The 20,854-nt window shown below is 41.9% G+C and overlaps 1 protein-coding gene across 1 annotated transcript in view; it reads right to left on the bottom strand.

Moving 5' to 3' along the window:
• Positions 1-874: 874 nt before the first annotated feature.
• TBX4 (T-box transcription factor 4) overlaps positions 875-20,854 on the bottom strand; it is a 51,676-nt gene continuing 31,696 nt past the window's right edge. Inside the window, exons 6-9 of the mRNA XM_051994114.1 lie at positions 10,164-10,316; positions 7,455-7,543; positions 6,912-7,147; positions 875-2,869 (exon numbers count right to left, since the gene is read on the bottom strand). Coding sequence (XP_051850074.1) covers positions 2,253-2,869; positions 6,912-7,147; positions 7,455-7,543; positions 10,164-10,316 — 1,095 coding nt within the window. The 3' untranslated portion in view covers positions 875-2,252. The remainder of the gene's footprint in view (positions 2,870-6,911; positions 7,148-7,454; positions 7,544-10,163; positions 10,317-20,854) is intronic.

Genomic DNA, 20,854 nt, shown 5'->3' with positions numbered 1-20,854 from the left:
TGCATCAAGTGCTATTAAACACTAGAATTCAAATAGGAAAAGGAGAGAGAATTCAGTCTCAGGGTAGATGGAAAGCCACCTATGGGTGCAGCTATAATGCTAATAGCAAGGCTTGGTAGTCCTTAGGACACATTGAGATGTCTGTTCTATGGGAGTTCACAAATTTGAGAAGGGGGTACGTGTCCCAGGATCATAATGGAGAGGGGATTCTGAGTTCCTTCTTATTGTCTCTGAATCTCTTTTCTTCCTAATTAATTCCTTATTCTGATCCCAGTGGCTTCCTGGTATAAACACCTGAGCCTTGGCGTTTAGCTCAATAGCTTCTTGTAGAATAAGGAACTTCAGCCTCCTGGCTGGAAAGGCCATGACCACCACTCCGATTCCCTTCCTCCTCACATTTGTTACAGTCCTCCAGGTTTCCTGATGTTAACTTTGGGTCACTTTGACATATGAAAGGTGACCCCTCAGGGATGAGGGTATCCTATAAAAGACTCTCCTGCATTACCAGTCAGCCCACCCCCTCCCAGTACTGTTCCCCTGTATCAAAGAGAGAATGGGAGCTGTGGACTGAAGAAGCCCCTGGCAGGAACCTGTCTTCCCCTGTGCAATCTGAAGGCTCCAGCCTGTTTCAGCACCAAGCTCATCAGTGACCTCCCCATCTGGAGCCCAGTGGGATGGATCTCAGGGTGAGTTTTTGTTTGCTTGGAAATGACATCTGATGTATCGCTGGAGGTGTCGACAGGCTGGGTAAATAGATAGAAGTTCAAGTGTGCTCCTGAGCAAATGTTGCATGGGAAAGGGGGTGGGGTCAAAGGGCAGCAGAAACCACATGTGAGCTGAAAGGGAAAGTCATTATTGAAATGCACTCAGACAGTTTGTAGTTTAAAAAATGGCTTTATGTTCCGATATGTAAAATAAAACGTCCATGCTATGTAATAAAACACTTAATGCTCCCCACCACCTGTATCTAATGTGGCTTCTAATAAAGATTTATCTGTAGTATATATAGGTTTTATCTAACCAGTTCTTAGTTTTTACATCAAAAGGTGTAATTAAAAAATATTAAATAGATGTCTTTCCAAAAACCCTCGCAACATTCATTTTTTAATTATTTTGATTGTAAAAGCAAAGCTGCAATGGACATGTGGCCTGCCTTGGTGATATATATTTATATAACATATAAATAGCTATTCAGCATGCAAAGAGTGTAGTGATTTCCCAAATTGGATTGCAGAGTCCACACCAGTCACACATATAGCCTGGTGATGTCGGATACTGGTGAATTGGTTGAAAACATCCATATCATTGCCTGGGCTTAACTTGGTTCAAAAATCCTTCTTGTGCTTCTGGCTGAGCTCATGAGCTGAATTCTTTGGAAGAAGTGAATGTTTTCTCAACTCCCATTTTTATTTCTGTTGGGCTTCTTCCCTCCAAGGTGGGGATTCTCCAGGAGACGGAACTCTCTCCAAGCAATGCCTGACTTTGGCTCCACAATAGCCTCCTCTTGGCACATCTGGGTGTAGCTTAAATTACTTGAGTGCTAATTCTGGGATGAAGATGGAGTCTGAGAGATGAGGTTCTCCCACACGCATGGGCTGCAAAGGCTGGGGGATGCAGTGCCAAAAACTGAGCAGCTCTAGGAGATGCTCTTGATCCCTTCCTTACTGGCTTACCTCTAAATTAGAAAAAAAACAAACAAACCTAGAAAAAATTATGTTAAGGTACTTGTCATCTCCCTGACCCTGTTGGAATCCCCTATAGATTTTCCTTTCTTGGATTTCCAAGGGGATCGTGAGGAACCAAAAGCCAATGTTATGGAAGGCTCTTTCCCAAAACTAGCCTCGAGTCAGATTCCAATCTATGCCTACAATCTCCCCAAACCGTGGCGATCCCCCCTGAAAAATCACGCACATTTCCCTCTGGAACTGCCCAGCCCCAGGATCGTGCTGTGGAAACCTGCCAAAGACACCCTATCCCGACCAACCCTCCCACCCCAACTCCCACCCTTTGGGCACTGCCAGAGGTGTGCCAGGCGTGGATGAACTAGAGGCACTTCGTGGGTCACTGTTCTTTCTTCCTGACGCGGCCTCAGGAGCAGGTCAGAAAATAGGGGCTCTCCAAATGTACCCTTCCCCCCTTGGCAATGCCCGACGTAGGGTTCTCTATGGTGCAGGCTACTCCCCCGGGATGAACACTGGATTAACATGTCCTCGATCAGTAACACTGTGTGTCACGCGGTGGGTGCGTCCCAGTCACCCGTCAGTCCAGTTCTCTACGGCCCCCATTCCCGAATGGTACTGTAAGGAGGACTCCCTGGACAAGGAGAAGCTTTGGGAGTACAGGAATTCGTTGGCAGTGTTCAGGTGCGGGGAGGGGGGTTTCCTCTCACACACCGGGGGCAGCCCGCGCTCTCTCGGAAACGAGGTGGACGGCCCTCGATCTCGCGCCTGGGCCTGCGAGAGCTGGTTGTAGATGCTGAAGTGAGCGTTCCCCGGCGGCTGGGAGCTCTGCGCGGACACGGAGGGGAGCCGGGGCATCATAGTGGTGGCCGTAAAGTGAGCAGGGAAGGGCTGATAGGGCACAGTCTCCATGGTCTGAACACTGTAGCCGGTGTACGGGGCCACCGACGTCCACATGTTACAGCTCAGCGGGGGTGGGGGCAGGTCCTCCACCGCCGACACGCCGGCGATCTCGGCCCCGGAGCCCGAGTACATGCAGGCTTCCCGGGGAGCCACCTCGCTGCAGTAGGAGGGACTCAGCATCTGCTGGTCGTAGGGGGGCGGCGAGCGGAAATAGTGATCTTCTCCCACCGAGGAGGAGGCTTCCAGGTAGGAGCGCTTGCAGGGGAGGTCTAGGTGCCGGGTGCTGTCTGCAGGAAGACAAACGCAGCGTTAACGAGAGCCTCGGCCCGGGACTAGCTCCGGCCCCGGGAGTCCCGCGTCCCAGACGGGAGCCCCGCGGCGCTCGCCTGCCCTCTGCGCGGGCTCCCGCGGCTCTGGGGGGAAGCACAGCCGGAGCGGCAGTTTGGGCTGAGAGCTGGCACGGGGCAGAGCTGGGGAGGAAAAGTGCGGGGGCCCGAAAGCAAGACCGGACCTCCCGGTCAGACCTTCTAATTTCAGCTCCAATCCTCCTCCAACTGTGCCGCGCTTTCAGCATGAAATTGAGGGGAGGATGTTAAAGGAGATGTCATGCTTGCGTTGCAAAGGTGTACAGCCCTTGGAAGGAGAGGGCACCCACAAGGTACCCTTCCCTCTCTTCACCCATCTGGGAGATGGCGAACACAACCGCAAACTCAGAACTGCTAACCCCGTCTGCATTGCTTTCCCCTTGTACTGAGAACTGACGGAGTGAGGACTTATGGACAGAGCTGCCCTGTCCCCGGAACTGGTTTATGAGAGAAGAGCTTGGGCTGCCTTAGCGTTCACTAATCCAGGCTGGATTCCCGGAGGGTCCTCCCTCAAACATAGGGACTTCCCCTCCAAACTGACCACTCTACTCCATGACCCCAGAGAGGGCTCAGGGTGCTTTTGTAATAGTCCTTCTTGACAAATTCAAAAATCTCTTTTCAGGTGGCTTCTCGTGTGTTCTTCCCATCCCTATGAAAAAGCCTTTATATTAACCAGTGTCTTGGTGAAGGCTATAGACAAGTTTTAGGCCCCAGGGCTATAGAAATGCAAGTGGGAGGAGGGGAAAACTGCTCTAAAACTCCTTTGCTTTCCCAGCCACCCACCTAACATGTTAGGCAGAAATCTGGAGCTGGAAGAGACCTCAAAAATCATGGGATGATGGGTTTAACTAGAAGGAACCCTAGAGATCATCAATCTTCAGAGAGATTAAGATATGCTCAGAGCAGGGCAGCTAGGTAGCACAGGAGAGGGGACAATGGCCCTGGAGTCAAGAGGACCTGAGTTCAAATCCCGCCTCAGACACACACTAGCTGTGTGATCCTGGCCAAGTCACCTGATCCTAATTTGGGGTAGGGGAGACTCAGAATTACTCAGAGTTAGTAAGTACCCAAGCCAGGATTTGAACTCAGATCCACCTGATTTCAAGTGCAGCATTCACCTTTTAGTCTAACCCTCTCTTTACAGATAAGGAAACTGAGACCCAGTTCACACAGGCAAAGATAGTCAGAAATGGCTTCACGAGTATTATCCTGGATGCTCTGACTGCCAAGTGTATCATAGCCTTGGACATCTCCAATCCTCATCCTTTACTAGCAGTGTGCTGTAGCCATTTTCTAAGTGTTGCTTATCTCTACCTCTCACCCCTTTCTCCTCAGTCTCTTACACACACACACACACACACACACACACACACACACACACACGGTATTACAGAGCTGTTTGGATCCCTATGTGATGATCAGCAATTGAATTATGATGACGCCTTAAAGACAGCCATCCCTAGTCTGGCCTGAGTTCTGTTGTGAGAAAACAGCCTAGATGTCTGTCTTGCTTTTCTCCTGAGACACCAAAGTTTTTTCACAGAGAGCAACTCACTGGTTTTGTGAGATTATTAGAAAAAGGCAATACTATCATTCCCATTCCATAGATGGAGGAACTGAAATTCAGCAAGGGTTGAGGATCTGCCCTGAGATTGTAACCTAATCCTAGACTACAGACTCTCCAGAGATCTCAATAGGATTTCTCTGACCCTTTTTTTTACATAAGACTTAATCAAAATCATACAGGCATCCCCAGCACTGAACAATGTACCTAGGACATAATACATGTTTACTGATTGACTGATTAATTAAATATCAGAGCTGGAATTTAAGCGAAGTCCCAATTCAATGCCCTTTGCACTAATAATACCACCATTGCCTTGAAAGGTCTCATCTTTTTCAGAAGGTTCAGAAGGTGTAAAAGTCTCTAGAACAATGCCTTTTGTCATTTCCATTCCTAGACACCCACCCTGAGTCATACTGTGACATCCCTTACAGGTACATTCGTGAGCAATTTGGCTAAAAGGGGCAGATCTGGATCACTTGCAATAATAGGGGTAGGATGATTGCTAGAAGCTTGGGATCATAGATCTAAGGAAGGAAGGGAATTCAGAGACCAATCAGTCCATTTTGCAGATAAAGGAGCTGAGGCCCAAGGAGGGACCAACTCAAGATCACAAATCTAGGAAGTGTGAGTGATAGAATTTAAATCCAGTTCTTCTGACATAAGAGCTATTGCTCTTTCGTTGTATCATGCAGAGACACAGTAGATAGATAGATCACTGGTCTTAAAACACTCAGCAGCTGTGTGACCCAAGGCAAGTGACTTAATCTCTCAGTTTTAACGGGGATAATAACAGCTCCTACTTCACGGAGCTATATAAGGATCAAAAGAGATCACATATGTAAAGTGCTTTGCAAGCTGTAAAGTATTGTTGTTGTTGTTGAACTCTTTTTTAAATTGTGTGTGACTCTTTGTTGTCCCATTTGGGGTTTATTTAGTAAAGATAATGAAGTAATTTTACTATTTCCTTCTGCTCATTTTACAGATGAAGAAACTAAGGCAAACAGAGGTAAGTGACTTGCCCAGTATCTGGTGTTAGATATGAACTCAGATCTTCTTGACTTCAGAGTTGGGGCTCTATCCATTGTGTTGTTTAACTGCCCCATCATCACCATTTATATAAAGTTTTTTTTTATTATAACTTTTTATTGACAGAACATATGCCTGGGTAATTTTTTTACAATATTATCCCTTGCACTCACTTCTATTCCAACTTTTCCCTTCCCTCCCTCCACCCCCTCCCCTAGATGGCAAGCAGTCTTATACATGTAAAATATGTTATAGTATACCCTAGATACACTATTACATAAAGTTTTTAAGTTTTGCAAAATAATTTATAAATATATTCTCTTTTGATCCTAATAACAATCCTGGGATGCAGGTGCCATTATTTAGTATCCCCATTTTATAAATGAGGAAACTGAGACAAACAAGATTAAGTACCTTGCCCAGCTCTATAAATATTAGTAATTATGATTCTTCTTTTTCAGTCCTTGACTGAGATTTTCCAAGAACCTTATTCTAATCAAATGTTTTGGCCAGCTCCCCTATCAAACCTTTGCCAAGAGCCTCCAGCACAGGGCAAACTTGACTTGAGTTCCAAATACAGGCAGCCAGAGAAACCAAGAGGGCAGTGACGTCTGGTGAGGCTCAAGAAACAAGATGAAAAGGGAGAAACAGCAGCTGAAAGTAAGGGGATCCAGCTGGGACCAGGGGAGTCTTTTATGTAGGTCCTTTTCTCTCCCCAGTCCTTACCCCATTCTAAAGTGATGAAGAGTGAGCAAGTAGAATGGACCTGTGAAGAGAAAGCTCTAGCTCTGGCTCTGGGAACTTGTTTGTTTAAAAAAGTACTTTGATATCTTTCGATAAGGTTATTTTAATATATAATGGTTCAATATAATAATTTCTTTTGTAATTTTTCTTTTATGCATTTAGAAATATGATTCTGAGGAGGGGCTCATAGGCTTCAGCACTTGACCAGAGGGGTCCATGACACATAAAAAAACTTAAAACCTCTGCTCTAATCAATCAGTCAATAAGCATAAATTAAGCATCTACTATATGCCAGTCACTGAGGATGTAGATAAAGAATGAAAAAATCATCATTCACAAGGAATTTACAGCTTCTATCCTTCCCTCCTTCCTTCCTTCCCTACTTTCTTCCTTCTCTCCTTTTCTTTCCTTTTCCCCTCTTCCCTTCCTCCCTTTTCTTTTCTTCCTTCCTTCCTTCCTTTCTTTCTTCCTTCTTCCCTCCCTGTGTCTTTCTTTCCTCCTTCCTTCCTTCTTTCCTTCTTTCCTTCTTCTCTCCCTCCTTCCCTCCCTCCTTCTTTCCCTTCCTTATTTCCTTCTTCTTTTCTTCCAACCCTCCTAGAATTTCAGTTCTGAGAGATTGTTACTTACCCCGTCTCTTCAGGCAATGATAGAACAGCCCTGAGTCTCTCTGCCCTGGGAAGGTGTTAAGGGGTAGCTCTTGCCCTTCGGCAGCAGCAAATTGCATATGTGCCCCATTCTCATACTGATAGTGCTGGAGCGCTTGATGGGCTCCATGGAGGGGGCTTACATCGGGCTTAGCAGAAAGCTGAGTGGACACAAGTCTCTGCCGCATGATGCTCTTGGAAATCACTGGATATTCTTTGCTAGAGAGGGAAGGGAGAAGGGAGAGAAAGATAACTAAAAACTCTTTCCCACTAGTAAAGATTGTCCTTGTTCACAAAGTATGTTCACATTATTTCATTTTATCCTCAGAACAACTCAGAAACAGTCAAGGAAACTGAGACTTATAGATGTTATGTAGCTTGGGTCACCTAACTCATAAGTAACCAATCTGAGACTCTGGACTCCTGGGCCCTTCCCTGAAAAATTATCCTCCACCTCAACCCCCTATATAATTGTTGGCTATGTTGGCTATGAACCACTGAAGACAGGGTTTTTGTCCTCTCACACCTCTGTAAGCGAGCCACACGCAGGTCACTGTCATCACTGCCCCGAAATCCTTTGGCAAATGGGTTATTCTCGATTTTCAGTTGTGTGATCTGTCCAAGAAGGAAACAGAAGAGTTACTGACATAGTTACTTCCTAGAATATACTCTTAATGATTCAGAGTCAAGGCACCTGCTTCATGCCCTTTTTAAAAAGTTATCTCTTATTTCAATTTTTACACATCAAACTGTGAGTGTCTATTATAAACAGTTTGGTTTTCTTGTTAAAGGTATAATTGATCTATTCTATAACTTTTTTCCTCATTAAATTTTCTTATTTTGGAAAATGTAATTATTTTTATGTTATCAGTTTTAATTTCTAATAAATATAAATATATCTGACCCAGATAACCAAAAGCTCTGTGGAGTCCTTAATCATGACTTCATGTTAGAGAGAGAGAGATGGATGGATACCTGGGGTAAAGGAACTTGAAAGAATTTAGCCAGTTCTGTTTACAAGTCACTTCCTCTGTGGTTAACTTTGGATCTTAAAAACAAGACAGCTATTTATTCCTTTTATCCAAAGGGATGAATGTTGGAGTGATGCACCTTGCCCTGTCAACCTGTAACTTTCAAAGCTGTCCTACTTGTCAATGTTTCAATCTGGACTTTCTTTTGTTCTCTTGTCTTGCTTGTCTCATTTCATAGCCATCTCATAAAATGTCCTTTTCTTGGATAAATATGGATTCGAGGGCAGGAGTTATGTAGGAGACCATCTCTTCTTGGTCCAGCTTTGAGAGGCTCTTACTAACTTTCCCTGACCTCAGTATCCCATAACTCCATCTTTCTTCATTTTGTGGGGAGGGCTCAGTATTGTTTTAGCAGTGGTGTGACCTGTCCATTTTCTGCTATTTCCATTGCCAGTCTAGCACCTTCTCTCCCACAAATAACCTGGCCCTACATTACCATTTTGTTAAAGAAATGGGATACAACCCTGGAAGAGAGCCAAAAATTCCCTGTTGGAAAAATGCTTGAATGAAAGTAGAAATTCATCCTACCTGTCACTATAAAGAAGTAATGGTAGCCATGATGAATACAAGAACACCCAAAGGTAACAGGAAAAAGATGGAGGGAGAGAAGAACAAGCAAAGATTCTGCCCTGGGCAAGATCAGTGTACCTATTTTTATGAAGTCATGGGGAAAGTGGATGCTAGATCAAAGTTGTTGTTCAGTCATTTTCCAGTCATGTCTGACTTCATGACCCCATTTGGGGTTTTCTTGGTAAAGCTTCTCTTTGCCATTTCCTTCTCCAGCACATTTATAGATGCAGAAATTGAGGCAAACAGGCTTAAGTGACTTGCTCAGGTTTACACAGCCAGTAAGTATCTGGGATCATATTGGAACTCAGGTCTTCCTGGTGCTCCCTCCACTGCCAAACCTAGCGGCCCTCAGTGGATCAAAGTGCTCAGACTCAATTAGCAAATCCAAACGTTCCAGAAGGTCTGGAACAGAGAAAGATCCTCTGGTCCCAAAGGAGAGTTCCAAGTGAACAAGTCTCAAATATCCCAATCTGTTGAGTTTGCTCAGGGATCAGCCATTTCCAAATAACCAGAGAGAAGTGATGCTGTCTCCATTATCCTTCCCACAACCCAATTACAGCTTCTCCCAAATCCCTAAGTCACCCAAACCCTTCTTTTATAAGAGTATTCCACTGCCTCAAGCTTAAGAGGTCCCAGCTCCATTGTCATATGGGAGCTATTCAAAGCCCATGGTTCAAACCAAAAGGAACTAGTTTAACTCTGCAGACCTATCAGAGGAACCAAGGGATCCAGGACACCAAAGTTGGCATCTACTCATTCCCCATGGCATCGAGAATAAGAGCAGGAGATTTGAGGAGGAAGGAAGAATTATAAGAGGGATAGACACAGAATGAGCTCAGCTTGCCCATTCTGAGTAATTGGAAGGGATGGAGCTGCCAGCCCCTGGGGGCAAGGCTCTCTTCCAGTCATCTTTCAAATGGGCAGATGCCCTACTTCTTGGGCATTTTTTCCTCAGTCTACCTCCTTCCCAGCGAGCTGCAGCCAGAGCTCGATCAGAATTACTTCATGCAAAATGAAATGGACAAAATCAGGAGAACAATTTCTGGAATAACCAGTCATACGCCAAGAAAAGAGAGGAGGTAAAGGGAAAAAAAATTGAAGTGTCCCCACTCCCAATCCATGCCCAGTGTTTCTCAGTGTGTGCTTGTCTCACTCCCTAAGTACCTATAACGTGTCATGTTTTGCTTCAGATTTCTGATTCTTCCAGGTCATTATTAGATTTGCTTGCTGATCTGAGAGGCAGCCCCATGGCTGTGGGCCCTGGCCTAGGTGGCTCTTCCTACTATCAGGGGAATCTTATGGAACATAGACAGAGGCCGGATGGATCCTTAGGGCTGATCTAGAGTGGGGGAACTGACACTAGACAAGAGACTTGTCTAAGTAGGGAACCAGAAACAGGGCCAGGTACCCCTAAAAGGCTTCAGTGAGAACCCGGTGTCCTCAGTGACGCTTCCTCTTTGGGATTATGTGCCAAGACCTTAGTTTTCCTCCGTTCCATGCCGATGGCACTGCTCAGCCTGTTCCCTATTAACAGGGTGGGTGACATGTCTAGTCTCCTGGATCGCCTCCCAGGACAGGGGGCAGGCAGGATGCGGGTTGGTAATCAAAGCAAGCAGGAAGAACGCTCGCTATACCTTGTGGTTCTGATAAGAAGTCACCGAAATGAAGGAGGTCTCTGGGAACACATGTGTGCAGAAGGCCGTGTTCTTGGAGCCAAAGGCATTGTTCTCATCAGCCTTCACGATGTGCAGCCGAGGCTGGTACTTGTGCATGGAGTTGAGAATGATCTGAAAAAAGAAGGAAATGCCATGAGCATTTTGTCGCCTAAGACCTGCTTTTCCTGCAGGTTCACTGCAATTCAGTGGGACTGGGACATGAAGACAACCAACTGATTCAGAATGAGGTAAGTAGAACCAGGAGAACAATTTCTATAATAACTATGTTATCATAAAGACAAACAACTTTGAAAGACTTAAGAACTCTCATCAGTTCAACGACCATCTCCAACTGCAGAGGATTGATGATGAAGCAACATGCCCAGCTCCCAGGAGAAAGGTGATGGACTCAGGACACAGATCGAAAAATATCTTTGGACATGGCCACTGTGAGAATCTATCTCTTCTGACAACAAACATCTATCATAAGGGCTTTGTTTTTCTTTTAACAGTGGGAGGGGAAAGTATAGAAGAAATAAATGCTTGTTTTATTAAAGAAAGGACCAACAGAGCAGTCCTTGTCCTCAAGGAACTTATTTTCCCCCAGAGAAATACAACATGTACACCAATAAATATAAGTCATTACAACCTGTAATGGAAACAAAGGACAGAGATCAGACCAAAGGAATCTAGGGATGTTTGGGGAAGAAGAAAAGTAATAAGATTTAAAAGATTTAAAAAGGACACAGGGGGCCCTGAAGAGAAATGACAACATGGTCCAAATCAAGAAAAGCACATGAGAACAGGTCTGAGGGTCCACCTCACTCCTGTCAAGATGGCACAGATGAAAATGACAATTGATGAAAGGCAGGTACGTGAATGCATTGCTGTTGTGATCTCAACTTGGTTCCACTATCACGGAAAACAATCTGAAACCATATACAAAAAAGTCACCAATCTGAGTAAACTCTTTGATCCAGTATTCTTTTTATTCATGTACCTCAAAAAGATCAAAGACAGAGAAAGATAATAAATATACAAAAAAATTTATTCCAACACTCTCTATTGTGGCAAAAACTGGAAAAAAAAAAGTGAATGCCCAATATTTGAGAAGTAGACTGGGGAGAAAAGTGTTATAATAACACTTTTATATTATTATGCTAAAAGATTATTATGAATATAAATTTAGTGCCTCAGTTGTAAAGTGATTCTAAGACCTCATAAAAGAGATGATCCCTGAGCTGAATAAGGAAAGATGAAAGGAGATGGGGGACAGGGATCATGGGGCATGGCCTGGTACGGACAACAAGGTGAACTGTTGAGTTCGGGGAACAAGTCCTGTTTGGGGAGTAATGGGAAATGAGAGTGGAGAAGTAGGGGGGAAGGCATCGTGGGGAGCTTTAAATGCTAACATAAGTGTGCATATTTTGCTCTACAACTAGTCAAAAAACTCATTAAGCACTTACTAGGAGTAAAGTACTGTTAAGAGCTGAGAGTGCAAAGGTGGGCAGCTGAGAACTCAAAGAAAATCCTTAACGGAGTTTAAAATGCACCAGTGCCAGCACTAAGCCGGTGACCACACTGGCTGCTCTCTCTCCCTGAGGGGGCCAACACGGGCTGGGTGGCCAGACCGAGCTTCTGCTCTGGGCATTCTGCTCCACAGAATCTGGCAGTAAAACTATTCCTACCCCTTCCCTTCATTTCTGCTTTTCTGTCTACTCTCTAGTTTTCTCCTTTTTCCCCCTTCTTTCCTTATTCCCAGGATCAGTTTGTTAAATTGTAAAATGAGAGATTAGATTATATCATCTCTAAAGTCCCTTCCAGCTCTAGAGCCATGTTTCTATGAACCTTGGCCACAGTAATGAGAGGATTGGACCTCTAAGGTAAAAACCTCACACTTTAGATCTGTAGACCTTCAGCTTCTGTGCTTCTGTACATCCCATAAACCCTTAGTTTCCTCATCTGTAAAATGAAAGGATTAGACTGGGTAATCCCTAAAATCCCTTTCAATTCTAAATCTATAACCTTGAGTACCACTCATCCTAGTCACTTCCCTCTTTCAGGAAAAGAAAAAGAACATTCTAAGCCAAAAAAAATCTTGTTGCCTCCAAACCCTCAGGATTTTCTTGAAGAAAACTTCATCCCCAGGAAGTAATAGCTGCCATTTCAGGGCATAGAGCAGAATTAATTCAGCCTAAGGTAGAAGGAGACAGATAATCAAACTCTGGGGTCAGTTACTGACCCTGTCACATCAGTTGCTTCTTCAACTCAGTTGAACAAGAAGGATGCCCCAGGCCTAGCCTCTTGTTCCCAAGCCCCGCTTTAGCTCCCCTGGGACTTGGGAGTCCTGTGGGTCACAACTCAGCAAGACTCCAAGTAGAGAGAGTGTCCAAGCTCCCAGGAGTGTCCTTCAGTAGTTACCACTGCTCAAACCTGCTTCATCTGGCCTCGCTGGGCTCTCCCTACGGTAGCGGCTGCATTATGTGCCATTAAAATGCATTTTTTATTGTTGACATTTGCCAGACACCCTCCCCACCGGAGGCTAGACCAGGAATTTGGGGCATTTTATCAGCACGTCTGTAACTATTTAACTGCTGGTCATGGCTGAGGTAGGCTGGACTAGACCTGCCAGAATCCCTTCCCTTTTAAAGTTCCTTTTCCTTTAACTAAGTGCCATTTTCTAGATCTTTATTCTCCAACTCCTGACCCCCTCCAGAGGGGAAGGCAGGTCCACCAAGGACACCCACTAAATGCTGAGTATTCTTGAGGAGTTTAACCCCTGAGAACCTGACTAGCACCAAGGAAAAAAGGAGCACTCCTCACAAACACTGAGAACCAGCCATAGCAAGACACAAGAACATCTCCTGAGAAGCTTGGGTCGAAGAGTTTGAAGAGATGACTTGACAAAAAGGGATCCAACTCAGACAGCCAGCAGCAATGGCTGTAGGATAGGGAAGCAGATTTAGGCCAGAGGTTGAGGAACACCTCAGCCATTAAAGCCACCTTAAAGACCAATAGGTGATCTTAGGAGGTAGTAAATATTGATGAGGAAAGGTATTCCAACAAAGGCTAGATAACCCACATTATCAGTTATTTTGTCAAAGGATTCCACCTCAGCTATAGGTGAGAGGAGATGCCCCCAAACTCCTATATAACATCAAGGTTCTCTACAATACCATGAGACATCAGAGGAAGACTTTCATAGAGAAACGGGGATGAGAAGCGAGAGACAGCATCGCAGAATAGTCAGAATACCAGCCCTCCCAAGTCAGAAAAAATATCAGGTTCAAATCTTTCTTATCTCTGATATAGACTCTGTGACCCTGGAGGAATTATTTCATTTCAATGCTCTTAGACTATAATTTAAGATCATAGACCAGCTACTGGTTTGCATTGGCTGAGTTTCCTCACTGAAAGCTCCCAGGTCTGTACAAAAACAAGGAGGAAGGAGCCTCTAAATGAGTAGCACAGTACTTTGACTGTGGGTCAGGTAAGCCCAGAGGGAGGGGGTAGCCTGATCTTCATCCTTCTTGGGGACAGGACAGCCCCTTGAAAGGCATGCCTGAATGAACACAATCTGTTGTGCAGAGAGGTGGTCTAGGGGCAGTGGTTTAACTGCTTGGTGGGAAGAGTCACCAAGATACAAGGAAAGGCCATGGTAGTTGCCATGGGGACAGCACTTCCAGTAGGAACCGACATTCAGCTAGCCCAGTTAGTCCCACTTCTGCCTCATCTGCTCCTGGAATATTTCCTTAAATAACCCTTGCTCACAATCCCCAGTTAGTCAGGGCCTCCCAAGTGTACTTATGTAATGATTCTATTTAGCTATTTTCACTGATCACATATCTCTCTCTTTTGCTTCCATATATATAATCTTTATTGTTTTCCAAGTGTCTAATGCTTAGCATTGCAGCTCTTATGTTCCTATATTCTTTGGTTAACTATGATCCCAATGTAAGTTATCGTTAAACTATTATTAATAGTGTCAATCTTGAATATAGCATGGCTGTCTTTGTCTATCCTAATGAAGGAAGCAGGACCTGAATGTCTGGGAGAAAGGACCAGACTAGACCTAGAGGATTATGGAGTGGAAATTTTTAACTAAGATCCATTCTCCAAACAGGGAGTTGGGGTAGCAGTGGGGGAGTGGGTCTGGAGGAATGTCAGTAACTTATTAAATAGTGAAAGAACAAGCCTTAGATTCACTGGGGCAATTGGGGTTAAAGTTCTGAGAGACAAAGAAAGAGATGGGAACACAGAGACCACCAGACAGCTAATCAGTCAATAAACATTTTTTAAGTCAAACTGAGACCTGTTGAAGACCTTGGCTTAAAAATAGGCCAAGGTCTCCCACTGCATCCAGGGCCATCTCCAGTCCTCCTGATCTATATCTTGCCACTGGAACCAGATGGCTCTAGGGGAGATAGTGAGGCTGATGACCTTGCACAGCCCTCCCTCACTTAAATCCAATTCATTTGCATGTTATGGCATCCCCTCCCTGATGTCATGGGAATGAAGGACAAATAGCATTAGCAACAATTAAGTGCCTACCAGAAGGACATAAGAAAGATGAAAGGGAAAGAAAGGGAAGAGAGACTGAAAGAGAGCAAAAAAGAAAGAAGTCAGCTTGCTTAAGGAAAGGAACATTGACATGGAGGCCTGTTCTGGGAAATTACGGAGGAAGCAGAGGAAAGGAGGGATATGATCTGTCTTTATAGCGCTAGGAAATTTCCAGCCTCCTAGGCTAGCCCAAGAATCATCCAAATGCCTAAGGCTCTGGCCCTGAACATGAGGAGTTTGCAAAGTGAAAAGGTCCAGGAGAGGAAGAAACTGAAGGCCAGAGTTAAAGCTTCTTGAGTAAATTATTACCATGATTTATTTAAGCTATTTAAAAAAATAAATCATGTGCTTCCTAAGAAATTGTTATTTCATGCTGTTTATATTGAAGGTTTAACTCTCTAAGCTCTGAACTCAGAATTAAGAAAAAATTATTAGAAGTTAAAAAACAGAATATCAAAAAGTCTGTGCTTATGTAGTCAGAAGAGAATAAGTTAAAAAACAGTAACAATACAAAAAACAAGCTATTCCTACTCAGGACTGGCTTACTCTTAATGTTTTGTATGATCTAATAGCTTTTCTTATGTGACTTCTTAACTCACAGCAGATTAGATGTAGAAAACGGAAGATGGGGCAAGGTGTTACTTTGCTGAAAATATCAAGAAATGATATGACAGGGGCAGCTAGATGGAGCAGTGGATAGCACACTGGCCCTAGACTCAGGAGTTCAAATCCAGCCTCAGACATTTAACAGCTGTGTGATCTTGGACAAGTCGCTTAATCTCAATTACTTTTCAAAAAAAAAAAAGATATATATATATAAAACAGCTAGATTGAGATGAATGAGAAAAAAAACTATAAAAAGCAGTCAGAATTTACAAAGTAAAAAAACCTGGGGCCATTTAGTGGAAAAGCTCTTCACACACTCTGCTGTTGAATTAATCATTTCAATTGTGTCTGACTGTTCTGAATCCCCATTTGGGATTTTCTTGGAAGAGATACTGGAGTAGTTTGTCATTTCCTTCTTCAGCTCATTTTACAGAAGAGGAAACTGAGGCAATTGCCCAGGGTCATACAGCTAGTAAGTATCTGAGGCCAGATTTGAAGTGAGGAATATGAATTTTCTGATTCCTAGCCTTATGCTCTATCCATTATGCTACTTAGTTACCATAGACTATGCAGCTTTTACTAACAGATAATGAATATTCATAATAATGACCCCAAATCCAGGATTAGTGATAAGTTACATATATATATAATATAATGACCAACCCAGTTCATCATCAAATATTTTTCCCCTTAGCATATCATGAACACTGTTTATTAAGTTTTAGAAGAGTTATGATCTATGTCCATGGAGAGAAGACCCACCGACAAAATCAGTTCCTCAAAGTATCAAGATACTAATGATCTGGAATCCTAAAACAGAATCAAACTTATGTTATTATGAACAAACTTACTCTGGCTGAAACAACAGGAACAACTATCATCTACTTTAGAAAGAATTCCACTCATTAGTGTCAAATTTTTAAGATTTTTATACTTGGTGTCAGTTTTCTGGATATTTCACTTGAATTATTTATAAATGTATTTAAATGCAAAACACTGTGGAAGAAATAATTTTAAAATGGGTCATGATCTCTATCTCATTGGAGTTATAATTCCACGGAGTTATAGCAACACACAAATATGAAATATTATGCAATGATCATTCAATGATTATTATGAAAAATTAGAATAGAATAGTCTAATGTTTTACAGAGCCCCTGTTTAAAAATAGAACAGAATGAAGGTGCAGTTAGGTGGCAAAGTAGATAGAGCACTGGGTCCAGAATCAGTAAGACTCATCTTCACAAGTTCAAATCTCAGACACTGACTAGCTGTGGGGCCCTGAGCAAACCATTTAACTCTGTTTGCCTCAGTTTTCTCATCTGTAAAATGAGCTAGAGGACCACTTCAGTATCTTTGCCAGGAAAACTCCAAATGGGCTCACAAAATGTTGCATAGAATTAAAATGACAACAAAGAATGTCATAGAAACAAAAGAGAAATCTACTCCCACTTTTCATTAAAGAGATGAACATGGAATTTTACATTTGCTGTCAGAAGTTATTTTCTTTATTACCAGGAAAGGCTCCCTATGGGGAGAGCAATATTTGGAAATAATTGTGATGTAACAACCAAAAGCATCAATAAATCTTTTTTTCTTTTAAAAAGAGAGGTTCAAAGTACTTGTTCTTTGAGGTTGGGAAAGGAAAGATCATTTCCACCTGGGAGGATCACTGCTAATACCAGGTAAATGAAAAGCTTTGAAAAAGCTGATGGGGGCTGAGAAATTTGTTCCATACTTGGTCAGGACTGAATAAACCATTCCTGTTTGGTTTAGAATAAGGACACTAACTTTTCCCATCATAGGAATTGCCAGTTCTCTCTCACAAATGCCATACCAAAAAAATACTCCACAGAGACTGTATTGAGAGTGAAAAGAAACAGAAGCCTGGAGAAGGATAGTGATTTTTCCCAGAGTCTCAAACCACAGCCCAAAAAGGTTTTTCAGATACGAGTCTCCTATCCTTCCTTACTCTAGTTACTACAATTTCCTCATCTGTAAAATGGGTATGATGATACATATATAATATTTATATAACAGACCTCACAGGATTGAGAAAATGGTGAAATGGGTGAAAGTGGGAAGAATGATGAGGAAAAGGTAAAGTGAGATAGTAATATGAGTTATTTATTTAGTGATGTTACATATATTACTGTAAAAACTTAAGATCTTTATCTCAGGAAGATAAAAAACAAATTCTTTTTTTCTTTTATTATTTATTTTTAACGTTCTTTTTAAATGAGAAAATAGATGCTTAAAAAAAAAAGAAACAAGATGCACAATACTTATGATCATTTAAATGAAAAACCAATGCTGAATAATTGCAGTGGCCAACATAGGATCTAGAGAAGAGCTCCTTTCAGTAGAAAGTTAGGATGGAATAGGAGGGAACTCTGGATGCAAAATATTTCATATACTGCCAAAGGCAGTCACTGAATTATATCGAGCTGCTTAACTGGTTGGTTTTTGGGAGGTTTTTTTGATATTGTATTTTATAAGAGAAGATCTGAGCCTATCTAGAAATCATTAATATAAAAGCAGAAGGTATCAATAAAGCCTTACCCACCTATTTTTGAGAAGTAAAAAACCAGACCAGTTCCTTAATAGCAAATTACGGGATGATCTTTCAGGCCAAGCCCAGATCTGCATTTAGTGTGGAATCAGTCATACAGATGTCTAGGGCATATGTGCTCTGAACTAAAGTATCCAAACCCTCAGAGCAACCCATGATGTGGAGAGTGAAGAAGCTGCAGATAAGTCACCTCAGTAAAAGTCATGAGACCTCTCTGCTCTAGGTAAGAAGACTCCAACAAGAAGACTGCCTGCAGACCAGTCAGTACAATACACAAAGGCCAGAGCGAGGAGCAATTGTCAATCATCCACTGATCCAGAATATCAAGCTACCTCAGCTGAGGGAAAAGTTCAGTGGTCCAAAGGTACAAATAAGAAAAAAAGAAAAAAAGTCCCTGCCCCAAAACACTTACATTCTAATTAGAGAAGGCGATGCACAATAGAAAGCTAAAAAGGGCTAGGATAAATCCAAATGAAAACAATTGTAATTCTAGCTCACGTGTATCAGATTAGCAAAGATGACCAAAAAAAGGGAAAATGACAACTATTGGAGGGACTATGGATGGACAGAGAGAGGAAACCTACAAGCCAGAACAGTTCCAAGAAGAGAGACAGAAAATCCAGGAGAGAATCCTACAAGATTTCTACCCAGATAAGTCCCAATCTCTTCATTCCTGTTATAGAAGACAGGATAGAGGGCTCTCTAATAAAATGACAATATCGATTACATAAAGTTGAAATATTTTTCCACGAAAAAAATTAATGTAGTTAGAATTAGAAGGGAAAGAGCTAATTGGTAAAATTCTTTGCAGCAAATTTCTCCAACAAATGTCTGATATCCAGGATATATAGGAAATTGATGTGACTACATATCAAGAGCATTGCCAATAGATATATGTCAAAGAATGTGAGTAGGCAGTTCTCAAAAAGAAGAAATGCAAGGGGCAGCTAAATGGCACAGTGGATAGAAGCACTGGCCCTAAAGTCAGGAGGACTTGAGTTCAAATCCAGCCTTAGACACTTAATACTTCCTAGTTGTGTGATCTTGGGTAAGTCACTTAACTCTAATTGCCTCAGGGGGGGAAAAAAGAAGAAGAAATGCAAGATATGAAATTAATCATAAATTAAATAAATAATGGAATAAAAGTATTCCAAAATCATGCATGGTCAAGAAAAACTTATTTAGCATTTATTATGTACTGGGCACTGTTCTAAGCCCTTGGGAATATGAGTAGAAAAAAAAAAAAATAAAGGTAGTTTCTGCCCCCAAAAAGTTTACATGCTTTTTGAGAAAGACAATGTACAAAAGAAAGCTGAAAGGAGAAGGGGCTATTATCAATCACTAATAATAAAATAAATTCAAATTAAAACAACTGAGGTTCTAGCTCATAGGCATTAGATTATTAGCAAAGATAATTTAAAAAAAAAGGAAAATGACAAATATTGGAGTTATTGTTGTTTTATCTTTTGTTTTTGAAGAGGACCATGCCATCAGGGAGGTGATGCCATGATGTTCAAGTGTAAGTGAATTGGATTTAATGAGGGAGGACATAATTTTGGGAGGACAGACATACTAATATATTGTGGATGGAACTGTGATGTTCCAACTATTCTGTCAAGCAATTTCTCTGAAACTATATCTCCCAATCATTAAGCTGAATATCCTTAACCCAGTGTTGTAAGTAATAAGCATGTTCTTCAAAAAGGTCAAAGGCAGAAGGAAAAGAGTCACATATATAAAAATATTTATAATAGCATTTTCTATTGTAGTAAAGAAATGAAAACTAAGGCAATTCCCATCATTTTGGGGAGTAGCTGAACAACTATGACATGAATGCAATGAACTGTTATTTTGCCTTAAGAAATAATGGAAAAAATAAATTCAGAGAAACCTAGAAAGAATTATATGAAGTGAAATTAGCAGAACCAAGAGAACAATTCTTGCAATGACTGCAATGTTATAAAGTAAAACAACCTTGAAAGAATTTAGATCAATGCAGTGATCCATCAAAACTCCAGAGAGATGGTGCAGAATGAAGTATTCACGCAGCAAAGCATTTGAACTCAGGAAGACTTGAATTCAAATTCTCTCTCAGGCACTTGCTATATGACTCTACACAAGCCATTTAATCTTTCTTGGCCTCAGTTATCACATTTGTAAAACAGAGATAATCATCCCTCCTACCTTCCAGGATTGTTGTGAAGATCAAATGAGATAATGTATTATTTAAGCACTTTGCAAACCTTAAAGCTCTACATAAATATTTAGACTCAACTAATATGTGAATTTGTTTTTCTTGGCTGTAACTTTTTGTTACAGAAGAGGGCTTTTACAGAGGGCAGGAGATAGTTACTGAGGGAAATGTATGATCAAAAAAAGTGTCAGTAAAAGTTTAAATTATCCATAGAAGGGAGCAGAAGGAAGTTAAGAAAAGGACACCAATAAACAGGGTACTGTTGAGATTATTGTGTAAAATTTTACATATACTTTTTTAAAAAGCTGTATTTAGGAAATTCAATTTCATATTTTTAAAAGCTGCCTTCCAAACCTTTATCATTTGCTTCCACAATCTATCTCAACATCTTTCTTAGATATCCCTGGAAAAGACCATGATCTCCATTTTAAGGATGAGAGAGATGGGAAATGTGAGTGAATGGGTCAAGATCACTAGGCAAGTTGTATGGTTCAAAAAAAGAGTCAAACAATTCAGTTATTTTGCCAAAGGCTGGATTCCACTGCCTAATTCTCTCTACAGTGTCCTGGAATTAAAGAAATATCACTAAGTGAAAAGCATGGGCTTGAACTCTATGGGGACCTCCATAAAGGGAGGCCAAGCTCTAGTCCTCAGAAGATACTCAGTGGACACCTGTGGAATGAATTACTAGGAAGAGAAGATTGGGCTTTGTCTCTCAAGTTCCTATTCTTTTCTATC

This window comes from Antechinus flavipes, chromosome 4, assembly GCF_016432865.1.
Source record: "Antechinus flavipes isolate AdamAnt ecotype Samford, QLD, Australia chromosome 4, AdamAnt_v2, whole genome shotgun sequence".
NCBI classification, from domain to species: Eukaryota; Metazoa; Chordata; class Mammalia; order Dasyuromorphia; family Dasyuridae; genus Antechinus; species Antechinus flavipes.
The sequence above is the reverse complement of the archived record's forward strand: the minus strand, read 5'-3'. Positions and strand labels throughout refer to the sequence as shown.